Source organism: Sus scrofa, chromosome 1, assembly GCF_000003025.6.
Source record: "Sus scrofa isolate TJ Tabasco breed Duroc chromosome 1, Sscrofa11.1, whole genome shotgun sequence".
NCBI classification, from domain to species: domain Eukaryota; kingdom Metazoa; phylum Chordata; class Mammalia; order Artiodactyla; family Suidae; genus Sus; species Sus scrofa.
Genome location: NC_010443.5, coordinates 9,185,336 through 9,212,116, shown reverse-complemented (window position 1 = coordinate 9,212,116; position 26,781 = coordinate 9,185,336). Strand labels below are relative to the sequence as shown.

The window sequence follows — 26,781 nt, the reverse complement described above, 5'->3', positions numbered from 1 at the left end:
ATCTGTGGGTTATGATTTTCATAAAATTGGGGAAATTCTGCCGTCACTGCTTTTTTTCTCTTCTCCGCCTCATCCTTCTGGGATTACTGTTGCATGCATGTTAGACTACATGTTACTGTCTCACATGGCTTATTTTTTCAGCCTCTTTTCTTTCTGTTAATAGTTCCTATTGCTGTATTTTCAAGTTCATTGATGATTTCTCTTTTTTTTTCCTTGATTTTTTTTTGTGGAATGTTTAATCGTCTATCAAGCTCATCCAGTAAATTTTTTTCATTTGAGAAATTGTATTTTATGGCTCTAGTCATTCCATTTGGTTCTTTTTATAACATCCATTTTGTCTTTATTATGATCATGTGTTCCTTTTAGTCCCTGAACATATTTGTCATAGTTATTCCAAAGTGTCTGTCAGTTTTATTATGTCTGTCATTTCTTTTTTTTTCCCCAAATTAAACCAAACTTTCATTTTCTGATTGAGGTATATTTTTTCAGTTTTTAAAATCTCTGGGAAAAGAAATAATTTGAGAATTTTTATAATAGTTGGTTTGTTAGAATTTAATGCCTCTCTTATAATAATTTAAATTCTCGGCCTGACATTACGAATAATCTATACAATGTAGCCTTAAAATTGGCTTGAGTAAAATCAGATTTTGGAGTTCCCTCATGGCTCAGTGGTTAGCGAATCTGACTAGGAACCGTGGGGTTGCGGGTTCAATCCCTGGCCTTGCTCAGTGAGTTAAGGATCTGGCGTTGCCGTGAGCTGTGGTGTAGGTTGCAGACGCAGTTCGGATCCAGTGTTGCTGTGGCTCTGGCATAGGCAGGTGGCTACAGCTCCGATTGGACCCCTAGCCTGGGACTCTCCATATGCTTTGGGAGCAGCCTAAGAAATGGCAAAAAAAGATAAAAAAAAAAAAATCAGATTTAAACCTGGATCTCCTTCAGCACTGCGTTTCTGCCAGTCTTTTATTATCCTTTGCTTGCAGATAGATAAATTACCTAAGATTATCAGCTTATTAAAGTTAGTAATTTATTAACATTATAGTTTTATTTGATATGACTATTTTAACTCTGTTTGATTAGATGAAATAGGCATACATGCTTTAGATGTGAAAAATTCTATTTTCTGGTTCTGTGTAAAAAGCAACATCTAAAGCAGAAGAGAGGGGAAGCAGTTATATTGTCAAAAATAGTTAAACCAGACTGTTTCCTGGAGATACTTCATTTATTTTTCATCCTCAGATGCTGCCGGCTATTTTTGGTAGGGCCAGACGTGTACACTGGCCAGTTTAGCTTTCCTGACTGTTAACACACTGTATGCCACAGGGAACTGGCCTCACGACATGGTGGAGATCCTTTAGCACACACGTTCTTCTAACATATATGCTCCAAGTAAAAAGATCCACATTCACAGGGGTGCAAAGTATTTATTTTAAAAACCCATGCATCAGCTTATGCAGTCTAGAAATAAAAAAAGATTCAAATTCAATAAAAAAGATGAGAATAATACTTGCTACAGCATTTAAAAAAGACCTTGGATCCCAGAATGTCCTGGACTCAGTTATCCTTTTCTGTTTGCAGAGATGCAGTAGCCAGGGCTCTGCTGTGGCTGGACAGTTCTGTGGAGCTACATCTTTGCAAGTTTCTTCTGTTCACATTCTGTGACCAAATGTTTTAATTCTGCTGCTCTGGATCCAATAAGAATCTTCAAGTCACAAACAAACTTGTATACAGATCTCTTGTCTTGAACTTTACAAATCAAATCCCTATCATCATACCACCTTAATGCATGACTGAGTTTTTCATGGTGCACTGTGGGTTTATTTTTAGTGTCCCCATTTCTTTGCATCCGGTTCAGCCTGATTTAGCTTAAATTCTCTTTCGTCACCAACCCAAGAAGTGCAATCTCAAGCATCCTCGTCAGTGAGAAGTTGTAGCAAAAACGGCCCCAGTTGGATTTGACCATTGTTTCTGTTCTGTTCTCAGGTGAACTTCTGAAATCTTTGGAGCTCTTTGCGCTCTTACCTGCCTTCGCACTAGTGTTTATAGCTTTAGGTAGTTGGTATCACAGACTGCACTGATGCTGGAATGATTTGCACAGGCTGATTAGTTGTTAACTGCTTCACTCAGCTGTTCTTGGCTGGCCAGCACAAGAAGCTCCAGGTGACTCCAGAGGATTTCTGCCCCAAGGACCCACTGAAAAAAACCTTCTCGGTTGAGACTACATAGTGCTCTTCTGGAAACACTCAGCGTCGTGAGGTGTGTCTCTGTCATGCGGAAGTCCTTCCTTACCCAAACCACCCAATGTAGGACTTGGTCTGTGGACCACTGTCTGAGAGCCTAGGGTACCCGAGACGTTCTTGCTCTTCCCTGTAACCTTCAAGTGCAACAGCCCATCTCATCACTTGTTCTGAGGTTTCACCTGAAATGATTGTAATGTGTGTTGTGCCCTCATGAGTTATCACTTGAGCTTCCTGAGTAAGAGGTGCTTCTGCTTCAGCGTGGTGGGCATCTGGATCAGTAATGACTTCAGCTCTTCCCACAGGTGTACCAGCTTCCAGGATGTTTAGCTTTGGTTCATTTCCTTGGTAAGAAATTACCTGTTACACAAAGCCATACAGTTCCATCTGTCTTTACTCCTTGGTCAGATAAACTTCATTCTGGATCCAGTTGACTATCTTGCAGGCCATGAGCATCCAGAGAATACTGTAGTCTTGGTTCTAGTAGTTTCTTTAAGTTGTCCGTTGGCTCATTGATGTCTATGGCCAGGATTACCATTCAGCTGGGGTATGGTTTGTTCTACAGCGCTTTCTTCTGTGCATTCTGCTTTCTCTGTTTCATCAGTCCCAGTTTCTGTCAGCTCCTCTGTTTCCCTTTTCACCAGTGTTGAATTACTTTAAATCTCAGCCTGTCTGCTTCCTCCCGCTGGGCTTCCATCTCACCTAGAGCTGTCCAGGAGCAGAGTGTCCCTGAAACGCTTCCACAAGTGTCAACCACCTGTCTGTCGTTTCTTAGTTTGTTTCTGTTGACTGACATTTTGGTCCTGTATTACATTTCCTCGCGTTTCTTGGCTTGTCCGTTAATTTTTTATTGATACTAGACATTGTGTTGGCATGTTGTTGAGTGTCTGGATTTTGCTGTCTCCCTTTGAAAGGTGTTAAGGTGTGTTCTGGTGGCCAGTCAAGTTACTTGTGAATCAGTATGATTTTTTCAAGGCTTATTTCTAATGTTTGCTCGGGAGGGTCCAGAGTAGCCTTATCCTGAGTACGTTTCGCCCTACCCCAGCCCTAAGGGGGTCTGACCACCAGCTCTGGGTGTGTTCGGTGGCCTTTCCTCACCCTGCTAAGTCAGAGCTCTAGTGCCTTCCGCGCCCCCCTGATCTTGGAGAAGTTTTTCAGCCTGCAGCTCCCAGGAGTCCTTCTGGGCTTGGCTTTAAAGCAGTTTTCTTGACTATGTGCAGTTTCATATTTATCAACAGGCTCAAGAAGACCGTGGCACAGGTTTCTGGAGCTTTTTCGCTGAGTCTCTCCTTTCCCGTAGTTTGTCCTCATATTTCAGTGCTTTGACCCCCTGGAATCCTGGTCTCTGTCTCTTCAGCTCTGCAGGGCCTGGCCTTGCTGCGCGGGGCTCTCTGCTCTCCCAGCATCTGGATCTGAAAGTGCCACCAGGCAGAAAGCAGGCGCCTTCACGGGGCTCACCTCGTGTTCCCCTTTTCTCAGAGTTTACTCCCCTGCTGTCCTTCTGCCCACTATCCAGGAACTGTTGTTGAATGTATTTTGTCCAGTTTTCTTGCTGTAGATGGTAACAGAGCAAGTCTAATACCAGTCACTACATTATGGCTTTCTACTATTTGATTTTGATTAGCTTAGTCATTTTAATTACTAGGTTTTGATGTATCACTTATTCATTTAATGTTCTAGTTTTTCTCTTTTAAAAATTTTATTTGGTCTGTACTATAGCCTTTTTAGTTCTACCTGATCTCCTTTGTAGCTCGTGTTTTATATATTAGTGAGTTTTGGTAAACTAATGTGTGTGTGATATGCCAGTTTGATGCCACCACATCAAATAACTGTTAAAATGCTTTTGTCTGATTGTTCTCCTATACCTAAGGAAACTTTGACCATGGTGAGTTTGGGTAGCAAGTCTCTTAAAATCACCCCAACCTCCAGCAGTGTGCAACTTGACCTCAGTTCGGAGGGTCCCCCCTTGCCCCCCCCCCCGCCCCCGCCTCAGGTGGGTCCGCTTCTCGTGCAGTACAGTTTGGTGACATGGCAAACTCCAGAACGGCCTTGTGTGAGAATAAGCTCTTGGCTCTTTTCCTCAAACCCTCGGGCCAGTTCCAGACCTGCTGGCAGGCCGGAGAGAGGACATAGTCAGGCGACAATTTTTAGCAGGTGCAGAATGTATGTATAACGTTCACAAGACTGAAGGTCGTGATGGCCCACATGTATTGAGCCCTTTGTGCCCGTCCCTGTCGTAAGCCCTTTGTATTTATCACTTTCATTAATCATTCCTATCTCGAGGCGCCTGCGGGCTGCCTTATCGTGTTCTTGAGGAATTTGAGACAGACTTGAAGGAATTCAGCCAAGTTGGCGGGGCGGTGAAACTGCAGGCTTGGGAGTTGAACCGTGTACTCGGGCTCCAGAGCCAGCTCATCATCCCCGCCCGTGTTGCCAGTCAGTACAGTTCAGCCCGGGTTCGGGCCGAGAAATGAAAAACCCCGTCAGTGCAGCGGGGCGGGGCGGCCGGGACGGATGCCGCTCTTGGCAGCGTGTGTATTTTCTGCTGTTGTCGCTGAGGTTTGGGTGCTGTTTGTTGTTAAATTGTTATCTTTTTTTTTTTTTTTCCTACAATGCATACGTCATTTTGTAATCAGGAAAAACAGTAGAGCTGTTTTAATTTGGAGTGGAGGCGAGGTTACTAACCACAGCTAAGCTAAGTTTTCCTGTGCTTTGCCCTGGAGGTTGAGGAGTGGATTAGTCACCTCGCAGCTGGGGTAAAGAACAAGCTAGATGCGGCGACAGAAAGAGTCCTGAGCCGACTGAAGCCTGAAACGTGGAGGGCTGCAGGCTACGTGTGCTGTGGTTCTCGCTGGCTCTGCTGACTCGTAGAGGCACCGTCAAGTGCGTGATGTTAACCCCTGGGCCCTTTGGGAAGAAGAGGAACATTTTCTAACGTTTCCTTTCTTAACGTCATTATATTACTTTTGTTGTTGTTATAAAAGCGCTTTCCCATGTGTGTGTGTGTGCAGTGAAAATAACTACTCAGAATGAGAATTCCAGGCATGTGTAGCCTTTAATATAGATTCTGATTGCCTTCCAATCGTTTTTAGAGTTACACTCTGAAGAATTCTATGATTTGTTATAATTGAGGAAGCATTCTCAAATAGATTCTGACCTTCTTGAGTAGAGATGCAAGACAGTGCTTTCTTTTTTTCTTTTTTTTTTTTTTGCCTTGGGTGCAGCAGCTTGATGTTGGTGGGATCTCAGGTCCCAGACCAGGGATTGAAAGTGGTGGATCGTAACCACTAGGCCACCAAGGAACTCCCAAGATGGTGCTTTTAATTGTTCATTTTTTTTGACTAGGCATTAAGTTCATGTTTAAAAAAACAAACACCAAAAAGGGGAGTTCCCGTTGTGGCTCAGTGGGTTAAGAACCTGACATAATGTCCATGAGGATGCAGGTTTGATCCCTGGCCTCACTCAGTGGGTTAAGGATCCTGTGTTGCCACGAGCTGTGGTGTAGGTTGAAGATGTGGCTTGGATCTGGCTGTGGCTGGGGTGTAGGCCGGCAGCTGCAGCTCCGATTGGATCCCTAGCCTGGGACCTTCCATGTGCCGCAGGTGCGGCCCTAAAAAGAAAAAAAACAAAAACAAAACACCAAAAAAGTACCGAAGGGCTCACACTGAAATCCCTCTCCTGTCTCTCCCTCCCCTCAGCCAGCCGCCTCCTCTCCTCGGAAGCAATGTTGCTAATTTCTTGTAAAGCTTAGAAGCGGATTTCTTCTTTTCCATACATAAGCAGGTGCATTTTTTATGCAAAAGGTGTACCTCGCTTTATTTTCTCATCTAACACGCATGAGAGAGAATCCCACACGTGAGAAGTAGGCCAGCCCTCCTCCTTTGTGGCTGGAGTGCGTGGTGGTTACTCCGTTCTGTGGAGGCGCCCTTCTTGGCCGACCGTCCCTGCCTTTCTGGTCCTTTGCTCTCCCGAACGGGGCTACGGTGAATAACCTCTGGCAAATGTGTGACTGTTTCTAGAGGAGGAATTCCTGGCAGTGGCATCTCCCAGCAGGAGAGCGTGCGTGTTGGTAATTTTGGCAGGCGTCGCCAAGTTGCCTGTGGCCGCCACCAGCACCACGGGAGAATTCCTGTTTCTCTGAACCTCCGCCCTCGCCACCACACGCTGAGCCCGAGTTTTGTATTTGCCTTTTGCCCATTGATAGGTGGGAAATGATACTTACTTAGTTCTATCAGTGAGGCTTTACATTTCGAGAGCTTTTTATTTCTCACTGATTTGTAGTTACCCTTCATAGAATAGGAGACTCTCTGATTAAAAATTACAAATATGTTTCCCAGTTTGTCTTCTGGGTTTTGTTTGTTGTTTTTAATCTTGTTCATTTTGGCTTTTTCCAGGCAAAATGGAGAGAAGAGAAATTTCTCCTTCTCTCCCTTTTACAGACTTAGGGATTTTGTTTCATACTTGAAATCCTCTTCCACTGAAAGATTATTTTAAAAATTCTCCTAATTTTTAAAATTTCTCCAAAATTTCCTTTGGAACTTTTTATAGTTTTCTTAAAAGCCTTTTTTTCTATGGAGATGGTCAAACATACTCAAAAGAAGGGTGTGTAACGAAGCTGTACCCCTCACCCAGCTTCAGCACCTGTCATCTCATTTTGCCTACATTCCATCAGCTTCCTTTACTCTTGCTTTATTTTTGAAGAAATGCCTGATATTTTACCACTTCATCCATAAATATTTCAGTGTATATCTTTAAGGATAGGAAGCCTTTTAAAAATATAACCACAATACCATTTTGATACTTGAAATTTACTACTTTAAACATCACATTGCCCTGGGGAGTTCCCATCGTGGCTCAGCAAAAGTGAATCTAACTAGTATCCATGAGGACTCAGGTTCGATTCCTCGCCTTGCTTAGTGGATTAAGGATCCAGTGTTGCCATGAGCTGTGTGTGGTGTAGGTCACAGGCATGGCTTGGATCTGGCATTGCTGTGGCTGTGGCATAAACCAATAGCTACAGCTCTGATTTGATCCCTAGCCTGGGAACTTCATATGCCGCAGGTGCCACCCTAAAAAACAAACAAAAAAAATCATACCACCTCGAAGTATTCAAATTTCCAATTGTCTCAAATATTATAATCTCTTTTGTTATTTTGTTGGCCTTAGAATCCAATTAGTGGAGGGGGGATAAACTAGGAATTTGGGATTAGTTATATACCTGCTACTATGTATAAAACAAATGCAACAGCAAGGACCTACTGTATAGTACTGTGTTCCACATCGTAATAACCTGGAATATGACCAAGTATGCATATTCATATATGCATAACTGAATCACTTTGCTGTACACCCGAAACATTGTAAATCAACTGTTCTTCAATGTTAAAATGAGTAGGACAAAGATAAGCAGGTAAAAAAATACAAATGAAGTCTGTATATTGCAGTCGCCATCAATGTCTTAGCCTCTTAGTTTATAGGTTCCCCTATCCCCTACTTCCCTTCCTCTTTCCCCATTCTTGGGCTTGCTTTTATCTTCGAGATTTGTTTTTTTAGAGAAAATGGTCTATAATTTCCTACATCTGGATTTTTTTTTTATTGCATCCTCATTGCATAATGAAATAAGTTCCTTTGTATTTCCTGCAGATTGATACTCGGGTCTAGAGGGTCAATAAGATTCAGGTTCTTTTTTCAAGTATGTAACTGGCATTGTAGCCATCAAAAGCAAGTAATGTCTGGTCGCCTTTTGGATGCACTGGGCTTAGAAGCACTGAATTATTAAGGATTGAAAAACAATGTTCTGATTCTGTTGTTCCTTCTTCATTTGTTTCATTCATTAACTCTCCTTAAGATGCATCCCTGCTTTTGCATATTACAGAATTTCATTCTTTTTTAAAGCTGAATAATATCCCATTGTGTGTATATACCACATTTTCTTTATCCAGTCATCTGTCAAAGGACTTTAGGTTATTTCCATATCGTGGCTATTGTGAATAGTGCTGGAGTGAACTTGGGAAAGCCAGTGATTCTTTGAGACCCTGAGTTCGGTTCTGTTGGATAAATACCCATAAGTAGAATTGCTGCATCATATGGTAGTACTATTTTTAATTTTTCCCTTTATTATTTAATTTTTTATTTAAGTATAGTTGATTTCCAATGTTGTGCCAATTTCTGCTGTACAGCAGTGAGCCAGTCATATATATATACATATATATATACACATATATATACACACATATATACACACGTGTACATATATACATATACATATATATACATATATATATACACACACATATATATATTCCTTTTCTTATATTATCTTCCATCATGGTCTGTCCCAAGAGATTGGATATTGTTCCCTGTGCTTTACAGAATAGGACCTTTTTTTTTTTTTTTTTTTTTTTTAGGGCTGCACCCATGGCATATGGAGGTTCCCAGGCTAGGGGTGGAATTGGAGCTGTAGCTGCTGGCCTACACCACAGCCACGCCAGATCTGAGCCACGTCTGTGACCTACACCACAGCTCACAGCAACGCCAGATCCTTAACCCACTGAGTGAGGCAAGGCCAGGGATCAAACCTGCGTCCTCATGGATGCTAGTCAGATTCGTTTCCACTGAGCCACAACGGGAACTCCTAAAGTAGGACTTTTACCTTTTTTTTTTTAGGACTCTCCGTTCCTGATTTCCACGGTGGCTGCACCATTTTGCATTAGCTGTAATGTTTTTGTAAAGAGAAACCTCTTACCTGCTACTTCGTTAGTGGTATAGTTGATAAAGGAGAGGCAGGATATTTTTTTCACCTCTATTTACCAATTTTCAAAGTGAATTGATGGCCTGGTATTCTGCACTGGTGACCAGTTAGTTTTATGACTGTGAACTCATGGATTTAAATGTTTGATGTTTCCGTCAGTTGTTATCCTGGTTGATGCTCATGTTGTCCCTTATTTGGACACAGCGGGCTCCCCTGCAAGTCCTTCTGATATAGTCACAGTAGGTTTTGCCGGAGTCTTTGATATCTGGGAGGAGGAGGTATTCTGGGCTCAGCTTTTCTGCTGTGTACAGGTTTTGTTCTGATTTTCTTTCCTGAAATCTGGAATTGGCTGTTTCTCTAAATAAATCTATTTCCTTTTAATGAAAAAAAAGTACTATTTGTTGATTCCAATCTGGGCACTAAATATGTGGTTGCTTTTATTTTTTTCACTGTAAATCTTTGATGCACTTTGAATTCATTTTAGTCTTTTTCCAGATGGCTACTTGTTTGTGCTAAAACAATATAATACCACCTTTATCATACTACTAGATTTCTATGTCTTTGGGACTAGTTATAGACTTTCAACTTTTCTTGTCTGTCTTGGTTTTTTTTTGGGGGGGTGGTATTTTTTGGCTATTCTTGCTTATTTATGTGTCCAAATGAATCTTAGGATCAGTTTTAACCTTTTCAGAAAAATTCTGTGCATGTTTTTGTTAGAATTACTGAAGGGAGAGTTGCTGTCTTGATGATCTTGGGTCTTCCTATCTAAACACATGGGGAGGTTCTTTGTGTGAATCAGTTTTTGTGGCATCACAAACTACCCCACACTTAGGGGCTTAAAACAACATCCTTGTTTCTTATAGTTCTGCATGTTGGCTGTGAGGGGTCCTTGTGGATTCGAAAGCCTGGCTGAGGCTTGATGGCCTTGGGGGGCCTTCACTCTCTGTTGGGGTGTCCCCTTGTGCAGCCAGGATGGCTGGGGTAGATGGTGGCCTCTCACCTGTAGAGGCTAAGGCAGGCTGGTTCAGCCGTCGTGATGTGTTCCTGGCCGAAGGGAAGGGCAAGCTCCAGTGCACAGTGCTTCTCATGCCTTGGCTTGTATCACGTTTGCTGTTACTCTCTTGGCCAAAGCAAAGCACATGAGCAAGTCCAAAGTCAAGAGGTGAGAAAAACTTCTCAGTGGGAGGAGTGACAAAGTCACCTTGCAAGGGACATTCATATAGGGATGGGAGATTTATTGTGGCCATTTTTGCAAGCAATCTGCCATATTCTTCAGTTTTTCCAATTTTCTGTGTCTTTCGGGGATGTTGTAAAGTTTCCCCTAACGTCTCTCCCGGCTTTACTCCTTTGTGTTTTATCTTTTGCTGCTACCATAAGTGGTGTCTCCCCCTCCACTTTAATTCTCTGGCAGGTGATTTATGTACAGAGTTAAAATGATATGAAAAGAAATAGAGAAATCTCACTCCCATTCTTGATCTTATCCATTTTCCTCTCCCATCTCTCTAGGTAACTGATTTAAAAAGAATTTCTTTTACTTATCTCATGCTTCTTTATGGAAATACTAGCAAATATAAATATTCTTCTACCTAGGGAAAACGTAGCATACTACATGCCCTATTCCGCAGCTTATTTTTCTCACTTAATAATAATTCCATGTCAGTAATAGAGATTGTTCTCAATCTTTTTTTTTTTTTTTTTTTTTAACGAGGCACTCTGTGCCATCACCATATTCACCTGAAATTATCTGTAAGCATTTAAGGGTTTTTTGGGGGGATTTTTTTTTTTGGTCTTTTTAGGGCCACATTCACAGCATATGGAGGTGCCCAGGTTAGGGGTGCAATGAGAGCTGAAGCCTCCAGCCTACACCTACAGCAACGTGGGATCCAAGCCACATCTGCAACCTACACCACAGCTCACAGCAGTGCCGGATCCTTAACCCACTGAGCAAGGCCAGGGATCAAACCTGCATCCTCATGGATGCTAGTCGGGTTCGTTAACCTCTGAGCCACGATGGGAACTCCTTCTCATTCTTTTATTGCTACATAATATTTTCTTGAAATGATATTCCACCGTTTGTCTGATTCCTTTTTAGTAGACACTAGGGCTGCCTGCAGTCTTCTCATACTGCGGACAGTGCTTCAGGAAATAGCCTGGCACTCAGAGTGCAGACAGGTGCATCTGGAGAATGGATTCTCAAAATGAAACTTCTGGATCTCAGCGTAAAATGTATCTTGAACACTACATAATTTTTCTCTCCAGATGAGCAAAAATGCAAGCGGTTGGGTGATTTGTTCTGTTTGAGGCTATGGACAACCATGACTTTCATACATTTTGCTGGCAGAGGTTTAAATGATACAGTCCCCAGTGGAGGGAAATCTGGCTACAGCTACCAAATTAATTTGTCTTCCTTTGTGAGTAGAATTGAGCATTTTCCCCACAGGTTTACGGGCCGTTTATATTTTTCTGCGGGGTGTGTATGTGTTCCTCTGCCCATTTTCTGATGGATTGCTGCCCTTTTTCTTGAGTTCCAGAACTTCAGGTTAACCCTTTGTGATATGAATGGCAAAGATTTTCTCCTTTGTAGCTCGTGTTTTATATATTAGTGAGTTTTGGTAAACTAATGTGTGTGTGATATGCCAGTTTGATGCCACCACATCAAATAACTGTTAAAATGCTTTTGTCTGATTGTTCTCCTATACCTAAGGAAACTTTGACCACGGTGAGTTTGGGTAGAAAGTCTCTTAAAATCACCCCAACCTCCAGCAGTGTGCTTGCAACTTGACCTCAGTTCGGAGGGTCCCCTTGGCCCATTGCCGTGTGCGAGTGGGGCAGAGGGGGAGGCGTACCGAGCAAGCGGATGGCGCAGTTGGTTGATTTACTGTTAAGTGTTTGGAAGGATTTCTTCCCCTTTGCTCCTGTGTAATTACTCTCCACTACTTCCAGATTTAAGATTACTCTAAATGTTCCTTGGAAACTTAAATTCCTACACTCAGTGAATTTCTGTTTACATTTCTGTTTTGGAAATTTCCCAAGTGCTTTTCTAGTTGACCAGTTTAGAAAAAATTCCTTTTCAATGCATCATTTCAGCATAACTGATACAGATCCATTTTAGGAAAAACTTTTTTGGGGGTTGGGGGGCTGCACCCAAGGCGTGCCGAAGTTCCAAGGCCAGGGATCAAACCCGTGCCATAGCAGCAAAGCCACAGCAGTGATCAAACCCAAGCCACAGCAGTGACAATGCTGGATCCTTAACTTGCTGTGCCCCCAGGGAACTCCTTAAGAAGAACATTTTTAAGAGAACATATCAATTTTACTGGTGGTTTATTCTTGAAAATTTTGTATAAGAAAATAAACTTTCATCATTCTTAATGGCTACTACCAATTCTTTGTAGGAATTTCTTCTACTGGGAAAAGATCTCTTATTAGAACAACTGTTCAAATAAAACCTTCACTCTGTCATCTTCACTATATTCTTGAATAGACTATCAGACGCATTGCTCGTGAACATTTAAAGAAGCAAACTGTATTTCCTTACTTGGAAATTTTAAGAGCAGCATGCCCCAAGCATAATTGATCCATATCTCTTGGGAAAGAGTCTTTTTAATCACATGCAGCTGTCTTAGACCTCAGCCTGGCCATATGTTAGCGGTGGCACAGGTGAGACTATGGGAACATGTTTATCAGGCTTTCTGACGACCCTCAGGAGGAAAGGAGGAGGGATAATTGGATAAGGGCTTCCGAATTCAGAAAGCTCATATTAGACTGCTTATTCTTTTGGTTGAGTGTTTCTGTTTTAAAGATGGGAGAGCCACATTGCTAAAGGTTTACTGTTTTTTCCTGAGATTTAATGGTGATTCATGTGGAAGAAGCAGACATGTTAAGAATGGGAGAATTGTGGAGTTCCTGGCGTGGCACAGTGGTTAACGAATCCGACTAGGAACCATGAGGTTGCGGGTTCGGTCCCTGCCCTTGCTCAGTGGGTTAACGATCCGGCGTTGCCGTGAGCTGTGGTGTAGGTTGCAGACGCTGCTCGGATCCCGTGTTGCTGTGGCTCTGGCGTAGGCCGGTGGCTACAGCTCCGATTCAACCCCTAGCCTGGGAACCTCCATACGCTGCGGGAGCGGCCCAAGAAATAGCAACAACAACAACAACAACAAAAGACAAAAAGACCAAAAAAAAAATTCTTGGGTTTGGAATTTTCTGATCTGTAGTCAGACATGTTCTTCGTGGCAGCTCTGGTCTTACAGACACTGCTGTATTCACAGCAGATGGGGAACAAGGACCTGCTGTCTAGCACAGGGACATCTACTCAGTACCATGCGATAACCTACATGGGAAGAGACTCTGAAAAGGAATGGCTGTGTGCACATGCAGAACTGATTCACTTTGCTGTGTACTGGACACTAACACAACATTATAAGTCAACTGTACCCCAATAAAAATTTTCCCAAGTTCTTTGGCTTGGGATTATTGGTTTGTATCACCTTGGACCCTGTTGATTGCAAGGGATGGTCTGAACTCACAGTGGCTCCAGCACGGCAGGAGATGTGTTGGCTCCGGTGATTGAAACATCCGCAGGGCAAACACAGCTCTGGACTTGTCTTTCAGGTACTGTCAGTGCGACGCTGTTTCTCTCCCTCGTTCCGCTCTACATTCCTCCGCCTCAGGCCCCCCACGCCCCCTCAGGCATTGAACCCCGCACCATTTCCAGCGAAAAGACCCTCTCTCCCCGCAGCCCTGCTGAGTGCAGATGTCCCTGTCCGGCTTATAGACTCGCCATTGGGTTTAGTCATGCTTTTTGGCCCGCATTGTAAATATCTGTTTCTGGGGTGATTTTAAGGACGTTTCCAGAAGGAGGGGATGTGAGACAGACAGAGTAACCGATACTGACCACGTGGGCCGAAAAGCATGACTATTTCTATATTCCTTCCTGTGCCCAAAGGAGACGTGCGTTCAGGATGGTGGGTTCCGCATACATTAGGCAGGTGTGAGGGGCACACTTAATAGTCCAGTGCCTGAAACACTTAGTTGAAGCCTTGCACCACCGGTGTTCGTTTTACTGTGTCTAGATCATTGCTCACCTCTGCGAGTGCCGTCTGCCAGCCCTTCACTTCCTCTGAGGTACTTTCTGAAGTTGCTGTTGAGGAGATGAGCTGTGATTGACAGCGTGTGTTACTACAGCAGGACGTTATCTACGGACCAGGAGCTGTGTGGCCGTCTAGCTTGTGAAAATACTTGGAGTCATTTTGTAAAGTACAGCTAACAGCAGAAAAGGAGGTGTAGAGAAACGGACCTTGTCATTCAAAGGCCACATCTGGGCTAATGGGCAGTTGAGGCCCAGGTCAGCATCTTCATCTGTCTGGATGCTGTCCTGGGGAAGCGGGGGGAGGGAGCCGACCGGGGAGGTCAAGGGAGGGCGGGGGCGAGCCGTCCAGAGCTTTCCAGCCTTGCCTAAACTTTGGAAGAGTTGCACCTCTAGGCTGAATGATTTTGTTTTTTCCGCCTGTTGACATGTTACGCTCATTTGGGGATGTGCTTTTTAAATTTTTTTTTTTTCTAAAATTAGTCTCAGTTCTAATTTTTAAGAAGCATCTCTAGGTTAAAAGAAAAAAGTCCTAAGTCAACGTTTTAAATAAACCAACAGTGTTTATAGACATTTTTCCGTGGGTAAATGTTCAGTAATGTCTAAATGTGTAAGGGAGTTTCCGTTTTTTTATTTTTGACTTGTTTCACATTCTGTTTCACCACGTTGTCAGTCTAGTAAACAAGAGGCGTTGATATTCTGTGTGTGGGCTCATTGCCTTAAACTGGGTCCAAAAAATTGTCACCCAGGATCGTTAGGGAGCAAAAACAAAGCAGCAGGCTCCTCTTGTCGGCACCCCAGCCCCCCACCCCCAGGAAGCTGGTTGTCTTGGGGGGTGTCCTGGCTCGGGGACCCTCCTCTCTCTCCCCAGGCCTTTATCCTTCATCTGCCCTCCTTGCATGAAGGGTTGAGGTTAGTGTGACATGTCTTAGAAAAAATTAGTCCTCATTGTGACAAGGAGAATGCTGTACACTCCTGCGGCTGTGTGAGAAAAATTCCTCGGCATGGTTTCCTTGTCCTTTGTGGTGTGGCCTAAGGAGACCTGTACTGCTTCCAGGATTCTCACCCTGCCTGCAGTCTGGCGCTCAGTCCCCTTCCCAGCCTCCCAGTGTAAAGGAGCCGATGCTGTTTCTTGACAGATAGAATGCACTCTGCCGTTTTTTTCTTTTTTTTTTTTTCTTTGGCTTTGATTTTTAGGGCCACACCCTCGGCATATGGAGGTTCCCAGGCTAGGGGTCCAGTCAGAGCTACAGCTGCCGGCCTACACCACAGCCACAGCAATGCCAGATCCAAGCCACATCTGCAAACTACGCCAGAGCTCACGGCAACACTGGATCCTTAACCCACTGAGCAAGGCTGGGCTTTGAACCCACGTCCTCATGGATACTCGTCGGGTTCATTGACTGCCGAGCCACGAAGGGAACTCCACTGCCATTTATTTGTTTCCAACATTTTGTTAGGAAAATTTTCAAACGAGGAAAAGGTGAAATCATTTCCCATTGAACACCATAAACCCGCCATCTAGAGTCTATACATAAGGTTTTACTTCTTTATCTTTAGTTCATCTTATTACTTTGGATGTATTTCAAAGTAAATGGTATTTTCCCCCCTAATGTTCCGTCGCTGGCTATGAATCCTTGATCCTTGTCACAAGGACTCCAGGCATCATGAAGCAGGTGTGGAGAAAGGGCACCGGCCAGCACAGGGGCCTCGCACGCTTCTGACCATATGGCAGGAGTGAGGCAAATACTTGTTAAATGATGCACTTCCTTTAGTCCCGTGTGACTAGCCCTGTAGGCAGACTTCACTTTGCCTCCTAGGACAAACCGCTGCTTTCATTATTTATTTATTATTATGACAAACTGTATGTTTCCTAGGCAGCTGTGATCTCCAATTTTTAAGAAGGACTTCCTTCTATAAGGTAGGCCACAAGGTGTTCCCGTTGTGGCTCAGTGGAAATGAATCTAACATCCATGAGGACTCAGGTTCGATCCCTGGCTTCGCTCCGTGGGTTGAGGATCCGGTGTTGCCGTTGCCGTGAGCTGTGGTGTAGGTCGCGGATGCGGCTTGGACCTGGTGTTGCTGTGGCTGTGGTGTAGGCCAGAGGCCACAGCCATAATTCTACCCCTAGCGTGGGAACGTCCATATGCCGCAGATGAGGCCATAAAAAGCAAAGCAAAAAAAAAAGAGGAGGAGGAGTGCGTTCAGTAGCAAGGGGTTAATCTCAGGACTCTGCATCTTAGGTGTGCGCACGTCCGAGTGTCTGTAGGGAGGGCCCTCCGCCCCGAGTGAGGGTTTCCAGGGTGGACAACGGAATCACCACTTCGCCCCGCTGCAGGGAAGGCCGGCTTTCCCCTCTCGGTGACATGGGTGTATTTTGAACACCCTGGGGGCCGATCCCCGCGTGCAGTGTGGGCAGCCGCGCACGCACGCCTTCCCGAGAGCCCCAGGAGGGCTCATGAATCATTTTGGTGACATGTCTTCCTTTGTTCCAAAACAACCACAGGCCCTGTCATGAGTGTCGTTCACACCGGCACGTTGCAGAGTGAATGGCGGTGGTGGTTTTCATACTGTTAACTTTACACTTACAACTTCCTTTTTTTTCCCTCTCTATTCCCAATAGGCTCGGGTCATGTACGATTTTGCTGCTGAGCCTGGAAATAATGAACTGACAGTCAGTGAAGGAGAGATCATCACAATTACAAATCCAGTAAGAAAACGTTACCTGTAAATCTGGCCCTTAAGGACTTCTTTTTAAGATTTTGTTTTTGGGGTTAATCGTTCAAACCCACACGAATTTTTTTCCTGTTGTGTCTGCATTGTTGATGGTGGGATAATCATCTGTTATATAAACATTGAGAACAATTAAGACCTCCTTAAAAATAGCTGGCTGGGGTTCCATGAGGCAGAACTGGAGCCGCAGCCCCGGTAGATCCCAGCCGGACGCGGGCGTAGAGGTTGGAAAGTGATCAGCAGCCTCAGCTCCGTTTTCTGACGGCCTGGGGTCGGTGTTTGGCCCAGTACAGTGCACACATATGCTCTTTGATCTCTGTCTCTTCTTGAACGCTGTGAGGTTGGTGCTTTTCATCTCTTTTTACTGATGAGGGTGGCGCTCATAAGTGGCAAAACAGGGATTGGAAACCACATCTCTTGGCCTTTAAGCCCTGCTTTTTCTTCTTTGCTGGGGACGCTCTTGTAAACAAGTGTCCCTGGAGTGTGGTATATATACACAGTAGGAGACGGGCTAAGAAAACAGGCTCTGAGAGGCAGACAAGCAGGCCCCATGGGCCAGGCGACAGCTCTAGACTTGGGTTTCATCTGGGAGGTAGTGGATTCACTGCGTGGTGTCATTGTTGATAATGTAGGGAGGTGACGTGATGAAACCTGCACTTCAAGGAAGTGAATGGGTTGGTGCGGCTGGAGTCTAGGATCTTGACTGGGTGGTGGCAACGGGAGTAGAAAGAAGAGAGACGCAGGAGGCCGTACAGAGTTGGATGGGGCAGCCAGGGGAAGACGGGGGACTCGGTGCCCAGTTCGATACTCTTGGTGAGAAAGGATCCCTGAGGTTTCTGGCCTTTGTACCTGAGGAAACGATGGATTTATTAAAGCATGAAAGTCAGGAAGAAGCGCTTCTTCGGAAAGATTAAATGAGCTTATTTTTTTCAGTGTTGAATTTAGAGACTAGTAAGTAGTCACCCCTACCCTAGAGCTTTGCATGAGGTTAGAAATAGAAAGGCAGAGCTAGAAATGAGGACTGGAGACAGGCCGGCCCTCTGGACGCATTCGGGAGGAAGCATGTGAAGAAAGGTGCCAGGAGCCTCCGAGGAGGGAGGAGGGGCTGCACCTGCCCCACCGGCTGGGGCCGAGGACGGCACAGAGCCGGGGAAGGAGAGCGGGGAGTGACCGAGAAGACGGCCATTTCTCAGTCGTGATAGTATTTTTTTATACCTATTGTTTTTTTAAAGAATTACTAGTTAGAAAATATATTGGTAGTTTTAGGTAATATACCAGATAATATACCAGATTATATAAGTAAATAGCTTCTATTTTTAATCACAGACGAGATTAAAGATTCTTTTATCTCCCATTGAATTTTGTTTTAAATGAAGTATTCTTCATTTCTTGATAAAGCATTTTTTAAGTTGCTGTTGTGGTCAAAAATTGACAAGGTTGTGGCTTAAGGGACTTTTAGAAAGACTGTCATCTAGATTTGGGTAGTTATTGACTAGGGTACGGTTTATGAATTTAAGACAATGCTTACTATTTTAAGGGGAGAAGTAGGACTTTGCTAAGGTTATACTGAAAAACAGGAATCTTGGTATGGAGTATTTGGTTCTTTAGTTTATTGCTATGACTTACCCGGAAGAGCTACAAAAGCATGGACCAGTTGTTTTTCCTCAATACCAGGCAATCCCAAAGCTTAGTAGCTTGAACAAATACTTGATTGTCATTGCTTTGGGAATCTCAGGTCAGCCAGATGGCTCTCCTGATGGGCCCGTCACCAGTGTGAGGCTGGGGCAGGGCCCTCCAGTGTGGCCTCGTGTTGGCGGTTCTCCTGCTGGCTGTGGGCTGCCTTGGAAGGGGCAGTGGAGAGATTAGGCCTTGTCCAAATTTATCCTCATAGCAGCTCTTTTGGAAAAAAGAGCAAGGAGAAGTGTACCAAAAAGCCTCTTGAGGAAAGGCCCTGAACTCACCCCATGTTACCTCTACCTCCTTCTTTTTTTTTTTCCCCCTTTTTTCTTTAGGGCAATACCTGTGGCATATGGAGGTTCCCACGCCAGGGGTCAAATCAGAGCTACAGCTGCCGGCCTACACCACAGCCACAGCAATGCAGGATCCAAGCCACATTCTCAACCTGCACCACAGCTCATGGCAATGCCGGATCGGTTGTTAACCCACAGAGTGAGGCCGGGGATTGGACCCACGTCCTCATAGATTCTAGTCGGGTTCATTACCACTGAGCCACAACGAGAACTCCTCTACCGCGTTCTGTTGGCCAAAGGTCAGTGCAGACTCTAGAAAGGGGGGTGTGCTTTTTACCTCTTGACAGTCGGAGCTGCAAACCATTTTTTAATCTACCACAGACCAGCAAATAGAAAAGAATTATAAAATCATGCCATTCTATTAATATCCTGTTTTTCAATCTTTGATCAATTATTGTTGAAGTTTGCTTTTTCTTGTTTTTAGATTACATCATTTTCTGGTGCAAAGAAGGCTTAAGAATTTAAAATTTTGAACAGTATTAGCTCTCTGGGAATGAAGGTTAATGTTCATTTTTTATGTGTAACAATCCCCAAAGAAAAGTTTCTGCAGAAAATTCCAACTGTAATCTTTTTCTTTTTTCTCTTTTACTTTCCTGAGGACGTTGGTGGAGGATGGCTGGAAGGAAGAAACAGCAAAGGAGAACGAGGGCTCGTTCCCACAGACTATGTTGAGGTGCGAACTTAATGTCATTTACTAATTAAACCTGGTCTTTGTAAAACGTATTTTCGTAAATTATCAATTTAAAGGACAAGATTGGAAAATAACTTTATTTTTAATTAAAAAATAATTCATTGTAAAAGTAATACATGCTGGAGTTCCCGTTGTAGCTCAGTGAGTTAAGGACCCGACATTGTCTCTGTAAGGACGCAGGTTCTATCCCTGGCCTCGATTAGTGGGTTAAGGATCCAGCGTTGCCACAAGCTGTGATGTAGGTCGCAGATGTGGCTTGGATCTGGTGTGGCTGTGGCCATGGTGTAGGAATTTCCATATGCCCCAGGTGCAGCTGTAAGAAGAAAAAAAAAGTAATACATGCTGATTATATAAAATGTGGAAAATACATTAAAGTAGAATTAAGAAATATTAGTTATAGACTTAAACTCCAGAGAGCAATTCCAAATATTTAGATTAAGTTCCTTCCAAGGATAGCAACTTTTAATTATTCTGAATAAAAGTCACTATTTTTCCTTTGCTGTTGTATAATAGCTGCTGCCTAGAATACTGTTTATTGTAGAATTAATTCACAAATTAATCTGCTTATTGCAGATTTTTTAAGTAGCTTGCTTCTCCCCGTGCTGATTTAGGGCGTCTCTCTCGGCTCCCCCTCCCATTCCCAAAGTCCGAAGGGTTTTGAATGAGCTACTGTGAGGAGCTATTGCCTGGCTTAAGCGCTGCTGTGCCAGATGCCTGCCTGGGACACACCCACTCAGCGGACAGATCCTCTTCTGAGTCAGCCTCCTAGCGCCCCCTGCTGGTTTTCTGTAGGTCACTCAAAACAGCCCTGGGTGCCTGGTAGCTTGCCTCTCATCAGGTTGATGGAAACTAAGGTTGCCGGGTTCCCTGTGGGTCAAATTGGAGTGAGGTCAGGAACGGGAAGGCTCCGTGCCTGGCCTTCCTCACCTAGAGATGGGTGGGTGGTTTTGAACACTCTGCAGAATCTGATGAAATCTCAGAGTTACGTGCACATGCGGACACCCCAGCCTTTCCCAGACAGTTTCAGGGGCTCCCAGACTGCCGAACCCAGTCCACACGTCTCATGTTTGTGCCGTGTTTTACCTCTGTGCGTTCAGGATCCTAAAAATTGACAGCAGTGAGAAGAAAGTGAGCGTTTTAAGTCGATACTAGCCTTGGTTGCATTTTCTGGAACTGTGCCTACTACAGAAAGCAGTCGGGGGACACCTTTCTCCCGGAAGAGAAACCCCTTTTCCGTAGCAGATGCCAGTTCTGGCTTGCCCTCAGCGACTCTAACTCTGAAAGGACTCTCCTCTCTGAAAATAACCCTGGGTCTTTCGGCTGTCCAGATTCTGCCCAGTGATGGAAAGGATCCGTTTTCTTGTGGGAACTCGGTGGCCGACCAAGCCTTCCTCGACTCCCTCTCGGCAAGTACAGCGCAAGCCAACTCAGCAGCGGCCAGCGGCGCCAACCAGGTAAGCGGCCGGCGTGGTCCTGCTGGACGCAGCTGCCCTGACTGCGAGCTCGTGATGCGTTAGAGCCTTTGCCCTTCCCTGAAAGCGTCCACAAAATAGCTGTTCGATGTTTGTGTGGCATTTCTTGCTGGGTTTTAACAAAGCACTTGCCTGTTAAGCCTGCTAAAGACGGTTTCTAGGGTGGATTATGAGCCAGAAGGCGGGGCGTTCATTGGGAGTTGCTTTCAAAAGTCGGGTGTGCTGTGAACACAGACCCTGTAAATTGCAAACACCTCTCAGCTGAGAGCGTGGAAAGACAAGAGCCCTCTGCTGAGGCGAGACGGTCGTGTCAAAGCTGTGGCTGGAACAGGACGCAGTTTCTGTGACCTCGGCCCGGACTTGCGCTCTCAGCTCACGGCCCCTCCTCTGGCAGATGCAGTGCATGTAAACATGGCTGCAAATCCGGCGGTTGGTGCAGTTACTGTTCTACTTCTAGAAAATGCAGGAAAGTGGGATACTGAAATTTTACATAAAGTTTCATGAATTTGACCAGTTGAGGTGACTCTGCCTAGTTCAGTGATTATCCAGAGCCAGTGTCAACATTCAAAAATGTTGTTGCCTCCTGCGTCTTTAGAAATGAGTGGGCTTTGGGGGGTGTTAGTCATCTTTTTAACTACATCAAAGGTTTAGATTACTAGAGCCCAGTAATCCTGTCACTTAATTATTCGCTCGCAGGATATTTATATCTTAACCTTTTAAGAGAGTCTGTCAAAGTACTGCTACTGTACATTAACTGCACATTTTATACATTTTTAAATAGTTTTTGTGGGCATTCTGAATTATAAATTAGATATTTAAAATTCAGAGACAAGGATATCACCACAGTTGGGCATCTTCCTATATTTTGTTCGTCTGTCATTCCTGAGAACACTGGTCAGGTAAAGCTTTTACTCAGGATAAAATGTGAAGAAGTAGTTAAACCTCATTGGACGTTGCTCGAGGGATTCTCAGCCGGGGCACCGAGAGCCGTCAGGGCCTGGTACTCGCTCCTCCTCGGGGTGATTGGCACCGCTCGATCGGTGGCCCCCAGCGGGGCTGCAGTCACCAAAACGGTCTCACATGTTGCCACGTGGGAAAAGTCCACCCGACTGAGACTCACTGAGTTACACAAAAACATCATTGAAAGGGTTTACATCAAGTGAAAGACAGCATTTCAGCAGAGGGGAATTGTAATGAGAGGATCGTAGAACAAGGAAACACAGGATAGGAATGTGCACCTTATTTTAATTCAGGGGCCTCTTTCAGCCGTTATCTCAGGAGAGACTGAAGCACTTGAGCTCATAAACCCAAATCCAAGTGAAACTCAAACTTTGTTGTGAAGAAGATTCCTCAGTGTTGAAGTGTAGTGATATAAAGTCATCAGCATAAGTCTAAATTTTTTTCTTCCAGGTTATTTAGAAGAAAATATAACCAGCTTTTTAAAATTGAGTTTTACTGATCCACCCTGACATTAAATCTAATCAGATCCTTTGAAAGCAAAGGAGAAATGAACTGAAACCAAGAGGAACAAAATACAGAAAGCGTGCTAATTTGAGCACTTGCATTTAATTTAAATCAAGTAAAAATATTTTCATCAGCCGTCTGTGCTCTGTTATCCCAGATGTGAGAACAGTTAAACTGGGCCAAGACCGTGGTACATTTTATAAATACCATTATTAATTGGTAGCTTCTCAAAATGTTGCCGTCAGGTTTGCCACTGATTTCCTTTTCTGAAGGTCAGTAAGGAAATACCGTTTTTGCTCCGGGGATCTGCCTCTTGGGACTTTGGGGTTATTCTGGCGTGGTGTTCTTTCCCGGAGGACAGTTTTACGTGGAGGAGGAGCTGGGCCTCTCCTCTGAGCTGTCGGGGCAGGCGGGCTGCACCCCCTCAGCGGTGCAGACGTCTCGGCCGCCGTCTGTTTCGTTGTCTCAGCGCCACGTGTTTTCAATTCGGCTCCCCCCCCCTCCCCGAGTTAGAGCTTATCCACACCCAGCAACGGGTTGTCCAACTTTCCGACTGCTCTTTCTTTTAAATCATATCTTTTTAGAAAGAGCTCTCTCAAAGGTTATGTCTGTCTGCAGAATTTCTTGACTCACTTATTCTGAGCCTACTATTTTTGAATTTACCTGAGCCTTCCTTAACTTTGTGTTTTTAAGCTCTTCTGCATTTCAGAGTAATTGGTTCATTATCAATTACTTGTATAACTTGATATGTAAAATCAAGCACTCCCTTTTGTTTTTCTTAAAACTCCTGATTTCATGTTGCTTGGGGTACCTTCTGGTTTTAGCTTCTTACTGAGCAATCACAGGGTAAGTGCAGTAACTGGTGTAGCAGTGGGTAACATAGATGCATTCACCCCAACCTCCCGTTATCTTTTTCTTCCTTTTCTGCGTGTGAGGGAGCCCTTACCTGTAAAACCCTTACCTATAGTCTATACTATAGCCAAGAGCCAGGTGTATCGAAAAGGTCAAAGGAACATAATGCATTATTCTTCAAATGTATTGAAACAATTTAATTTGCAAAACGATAGCACTGTTTATTTTTTTAAGTACTTGGAGAAAATAAAGGCAACTTTTTTTTTTTTTAATAACCGTTGGAAATATATAAGGCCTGTCTAAGCACAACACAATTTCTGGCAGCCGTTAAGGAAAGAATTGGTACATTTAAATCAAAAACTATTAAACTGGGGGAAAAGAATCCTAATATGCCAGAGATATCAGCTAATTCTGTTACTATACGAAGAACTCTTGTAAATAGGAAAGAGGTGAGCAACTTAGAAGAAACGGGCAAAGGGTGTGAACAGATTTTTCACTGGGAGAAGTGGTACAGAGAGCCATAACCATTAGGGAAAAGCTCGTTTTGAAATTCTTCTATCAAATTAGCAGAGAATTAAAATGTTTTAACAGGGGTTCCTGTCGTGGCGCAGTGGTTAACGAATCCGACTAGGAACCATGAGTTTGCGGGTTCGGTCCCTGCCCTTGCTCAGTGGGTTAACGATCCGGCGTTGCCGTGAGCTGTGGTGTAGGTTGCAGATGCGGCTCGGATCCCGCGTTGCTGTGGCTCTGGCGCAGGCCGGTGGCTACAGTTCTGATTCGACCCCTAGCCTGGGAGCCTCCATATGCTGCGGAAGCGGCCCAAGGATAGCAACAAAAAGACAAAAAAAAATAAATAAATAAATAAAAATAAAATGTTTTAACAGCTCACGTTCAAACAGGCATTCTGGTAAAGAATGAATTGGAGAAGCTTTTCGGAGAACAGTTTGATAATATAGGTTAATATGTCAAGTGCATCTTCTCTCTGACGCAGCACTTCAGAGATTATCTTACAGCGCTGAGCCTCAGAACCCAGCCACCTGGGCAAGAGAAGAGCTGGACCGCAGCAGGGTCGTAACAGCAAACCTGGAATGGATGTGTTGTCAGTAGGGGGCTGGCCAGCTAGACGAGAGGACAGCCGCACAGTGGGAAGCAGTGCTGCTTTTTGAGGAATGAGGGTAGCTTCAGATGGACAAACTCTCTGGAAGGCATAGCAGTATGTGCAGTGTTCTCCTTCTTCCGGTTAAATACATACACACCACAGATGCAAAATGTGGAGAAGCCTAATTGAAAGATACCCAAGAAATGGATCAGATGGTTGTTTTATTTTTCTGTTACAGACTGTAAGTTTCATGAGGGCAGCTGTTTCAGTACCTTTGGAAAAGACTAGTTTGTAGTGGTTAATACTGATTTCGTTACTGGTCATTTATCTGATGTCTTAGAGTTTTAGGAGCATTTCCTATTGGTGGCTGTGCCGCTAGAATGCCTTAACCAGCTGGTGGAGATGAAGCTCAGATGTCATTACCAGACATGGGCTAAGAGTTGGCCTCGTCTTATTTTTCACCCAGTTATTAGTGTTTAAATTATATCATAGATTCTAAAAAGATTCTCAGTATGGGTCACCTAAAAATCTTAGATCACTGCCTCTTTGCAGAACTTGCTTTTAAGAAATTAATGAGACATTTCTGTTTGTACTTTTCAAAGAACAGTAGGGATTAAACAGTAATTGAAAGTTGTGTAAAGCCAGGTGTTTTATCTGAGGGTATTTGACTGGAGGGACTTATTTTCCTATCTTTCTTAAACACCAGAAAGGAACGCGGACTTGGGGTAAAGTGCTTCTCCTTCCGTGAAGGTTCTTGCTGCTTTTGATCACGCTGTTTCCCAGCTGCCCTCTGCTCCTCTCTTCTGTTTGAGTTTCTCATCCCCTCCTTCCTCCTCCCCAAGGCGGCCGGTGCAGCGGGAAGCGTGGTGTGAGGTTTGGCGTTAGAGCTGGGTTGACGGTCTGTCTGCTGCGCAAGAGCCCGGGCTGCCTCCTGAACTGGTGGAGCCCCAGGCCACTTGTATAAAGTGGGGCCGGACTCATGGAAGACATTGAACAAATATTTTCCTTTTTTTCTCACCTCTTCCCGCTCCAAGGCATGATGTCAGTCCACGTATCCTCTTTGGTTCTCTCCTAGCCGTGCTGATGAGTCCCTCATAAATCTCTCTCCAGTTTTGAGTTTTCCGTTTGCTCACCCGTCCAGCTTCTTGTTGGAGCAGCTCCATCTGCCTGTCGCCTCTGTATCTCAGTCAAACTCCGCATGAACAAAATCCCTCACTCTTTCCTCACAAACTAGTTTTCTTAAGTGTTTAGAACAACACTTGGTACTTAGTGGGGTTTAATGATTATTTGGGGGGGGTTCTTTCTTTTTTATTTTTTTGGCTAGTTAGGGCCTCACCTATGGCATATGGAGGTTCCCAGGCTAGAGGGCACATCAGAGCTGCAGCTGCCAGCCTACACCACAGCCACAGCCACACCAGATCCAAGCCTATACCACAGCTCACGGCAACGCTGGATCCTTAAGCCGCTGAGTGAGGCCAGGTATTGAACCTGCGTCCCCATGCTTACTAGTTAGGTTCATTACCCTGAGTCACGATGGGAGCTCCAGTAATTGTTGATTATAGTTATATGCCACTGCCTCTAACTTAAAAACTTCAGGGGCTCCCCCATGGCCTCCAGAAGCAGGTAAGCATGTCTGCGTGTTACGAGGAAGCACTGCCAGGAGATAGGCACCGTCCTGTCAGTTTGACCATGAAGCAGACACTCAGCAATGCATGGTAGGGAGACTAGAAGAAATCCGGCTGAATTTGGGGTGGGGCCGGATCCTTTTTCATGCTCAGTTACATCTGTGATTCCTCCACACGACCCATCTTTACCTTATCCTCACTTACGTATTGAGTTCCAGCCAAACAGGCTCTTCTCCAGATACGCCCCACCTTCTCTTTGTATTTTGCTCTCTTCTAAGAACGGTGGGAGATGGCATCTGCCCATCCTTCAAGGTTCAGCTCAATATCACGCCCTTTAGGAAGAAGGCTTTGCTTTTCTCTCCTCTCGATCCTCTTAGCGCTGTTTCTGATCTTCTCACAAGTGGTCGTACTTAGGAACTTGGACGCTTGCTGAGAAGCAGAGATTTTGCCTTATATTTTCTATTCCCACAACTTCCAGGAGGCCTTGCACCGTCACAGGGTGTTCTGCATGTGTTGGGATGATTTTTTGTTCCGTCATAAATACATCACAAGATGTTCTGAATGGAGAACGTTATGAGATTTACAGATTTCAGCCGGAACCCCTGTCTAAAGGGGGTTTGTTTGGCCACAGTGGCTGTGGGACGAGGACTGTTGCTAGCCCACCATTCTACCAGTTGCTGAGTCACCCAATTAAAACAGGTAAACTCTCTTACAGAAAATCTCTGGGGTTCAGGATTATTTTTAACA

The 26,781-nt window shown here is 44.4% G+C and overlaps 1 protein-coding gene and 1 pseudogene across 2 annotated transcripts in view; one reads left to right on the top strand and one right to left on the bottom strand.

Moving 5' to 3' along the window:
• Positions 1 to 26,781, top strand: part of SNX9 (sorting nexin 9) — a 108,664-nt gene that overhangs the window by 26,907 nt on the left and 54,976 nt on the right. Inside the window, exons 2-4 of one of the 2 annotated variants that reach the window (XM_003353171.4) lie at positions 16,692 to 16,778; positions 19,430 to 19,504; positions 20,851 to 20,976. In XM_003353171.4, the coding sequence (XP_003353219.1) occupies positions 16,692 to 16,778; positions 19,430 to 19,504; positions 20,851 to 20,976 (288 nt within the window). Of the gene's footprint in view, positions 1 to 16,691; positions 19,505 to 20,850; positions 20,977 to 26,781 lie in introns of both variants that reach the window. The other variant, XM_021086441.1, reaches the window with a different exon arrangement.
• On the bottom strand, positions 1,368 to 16,535 carry LOC102162833 (annotated as a pseudogene).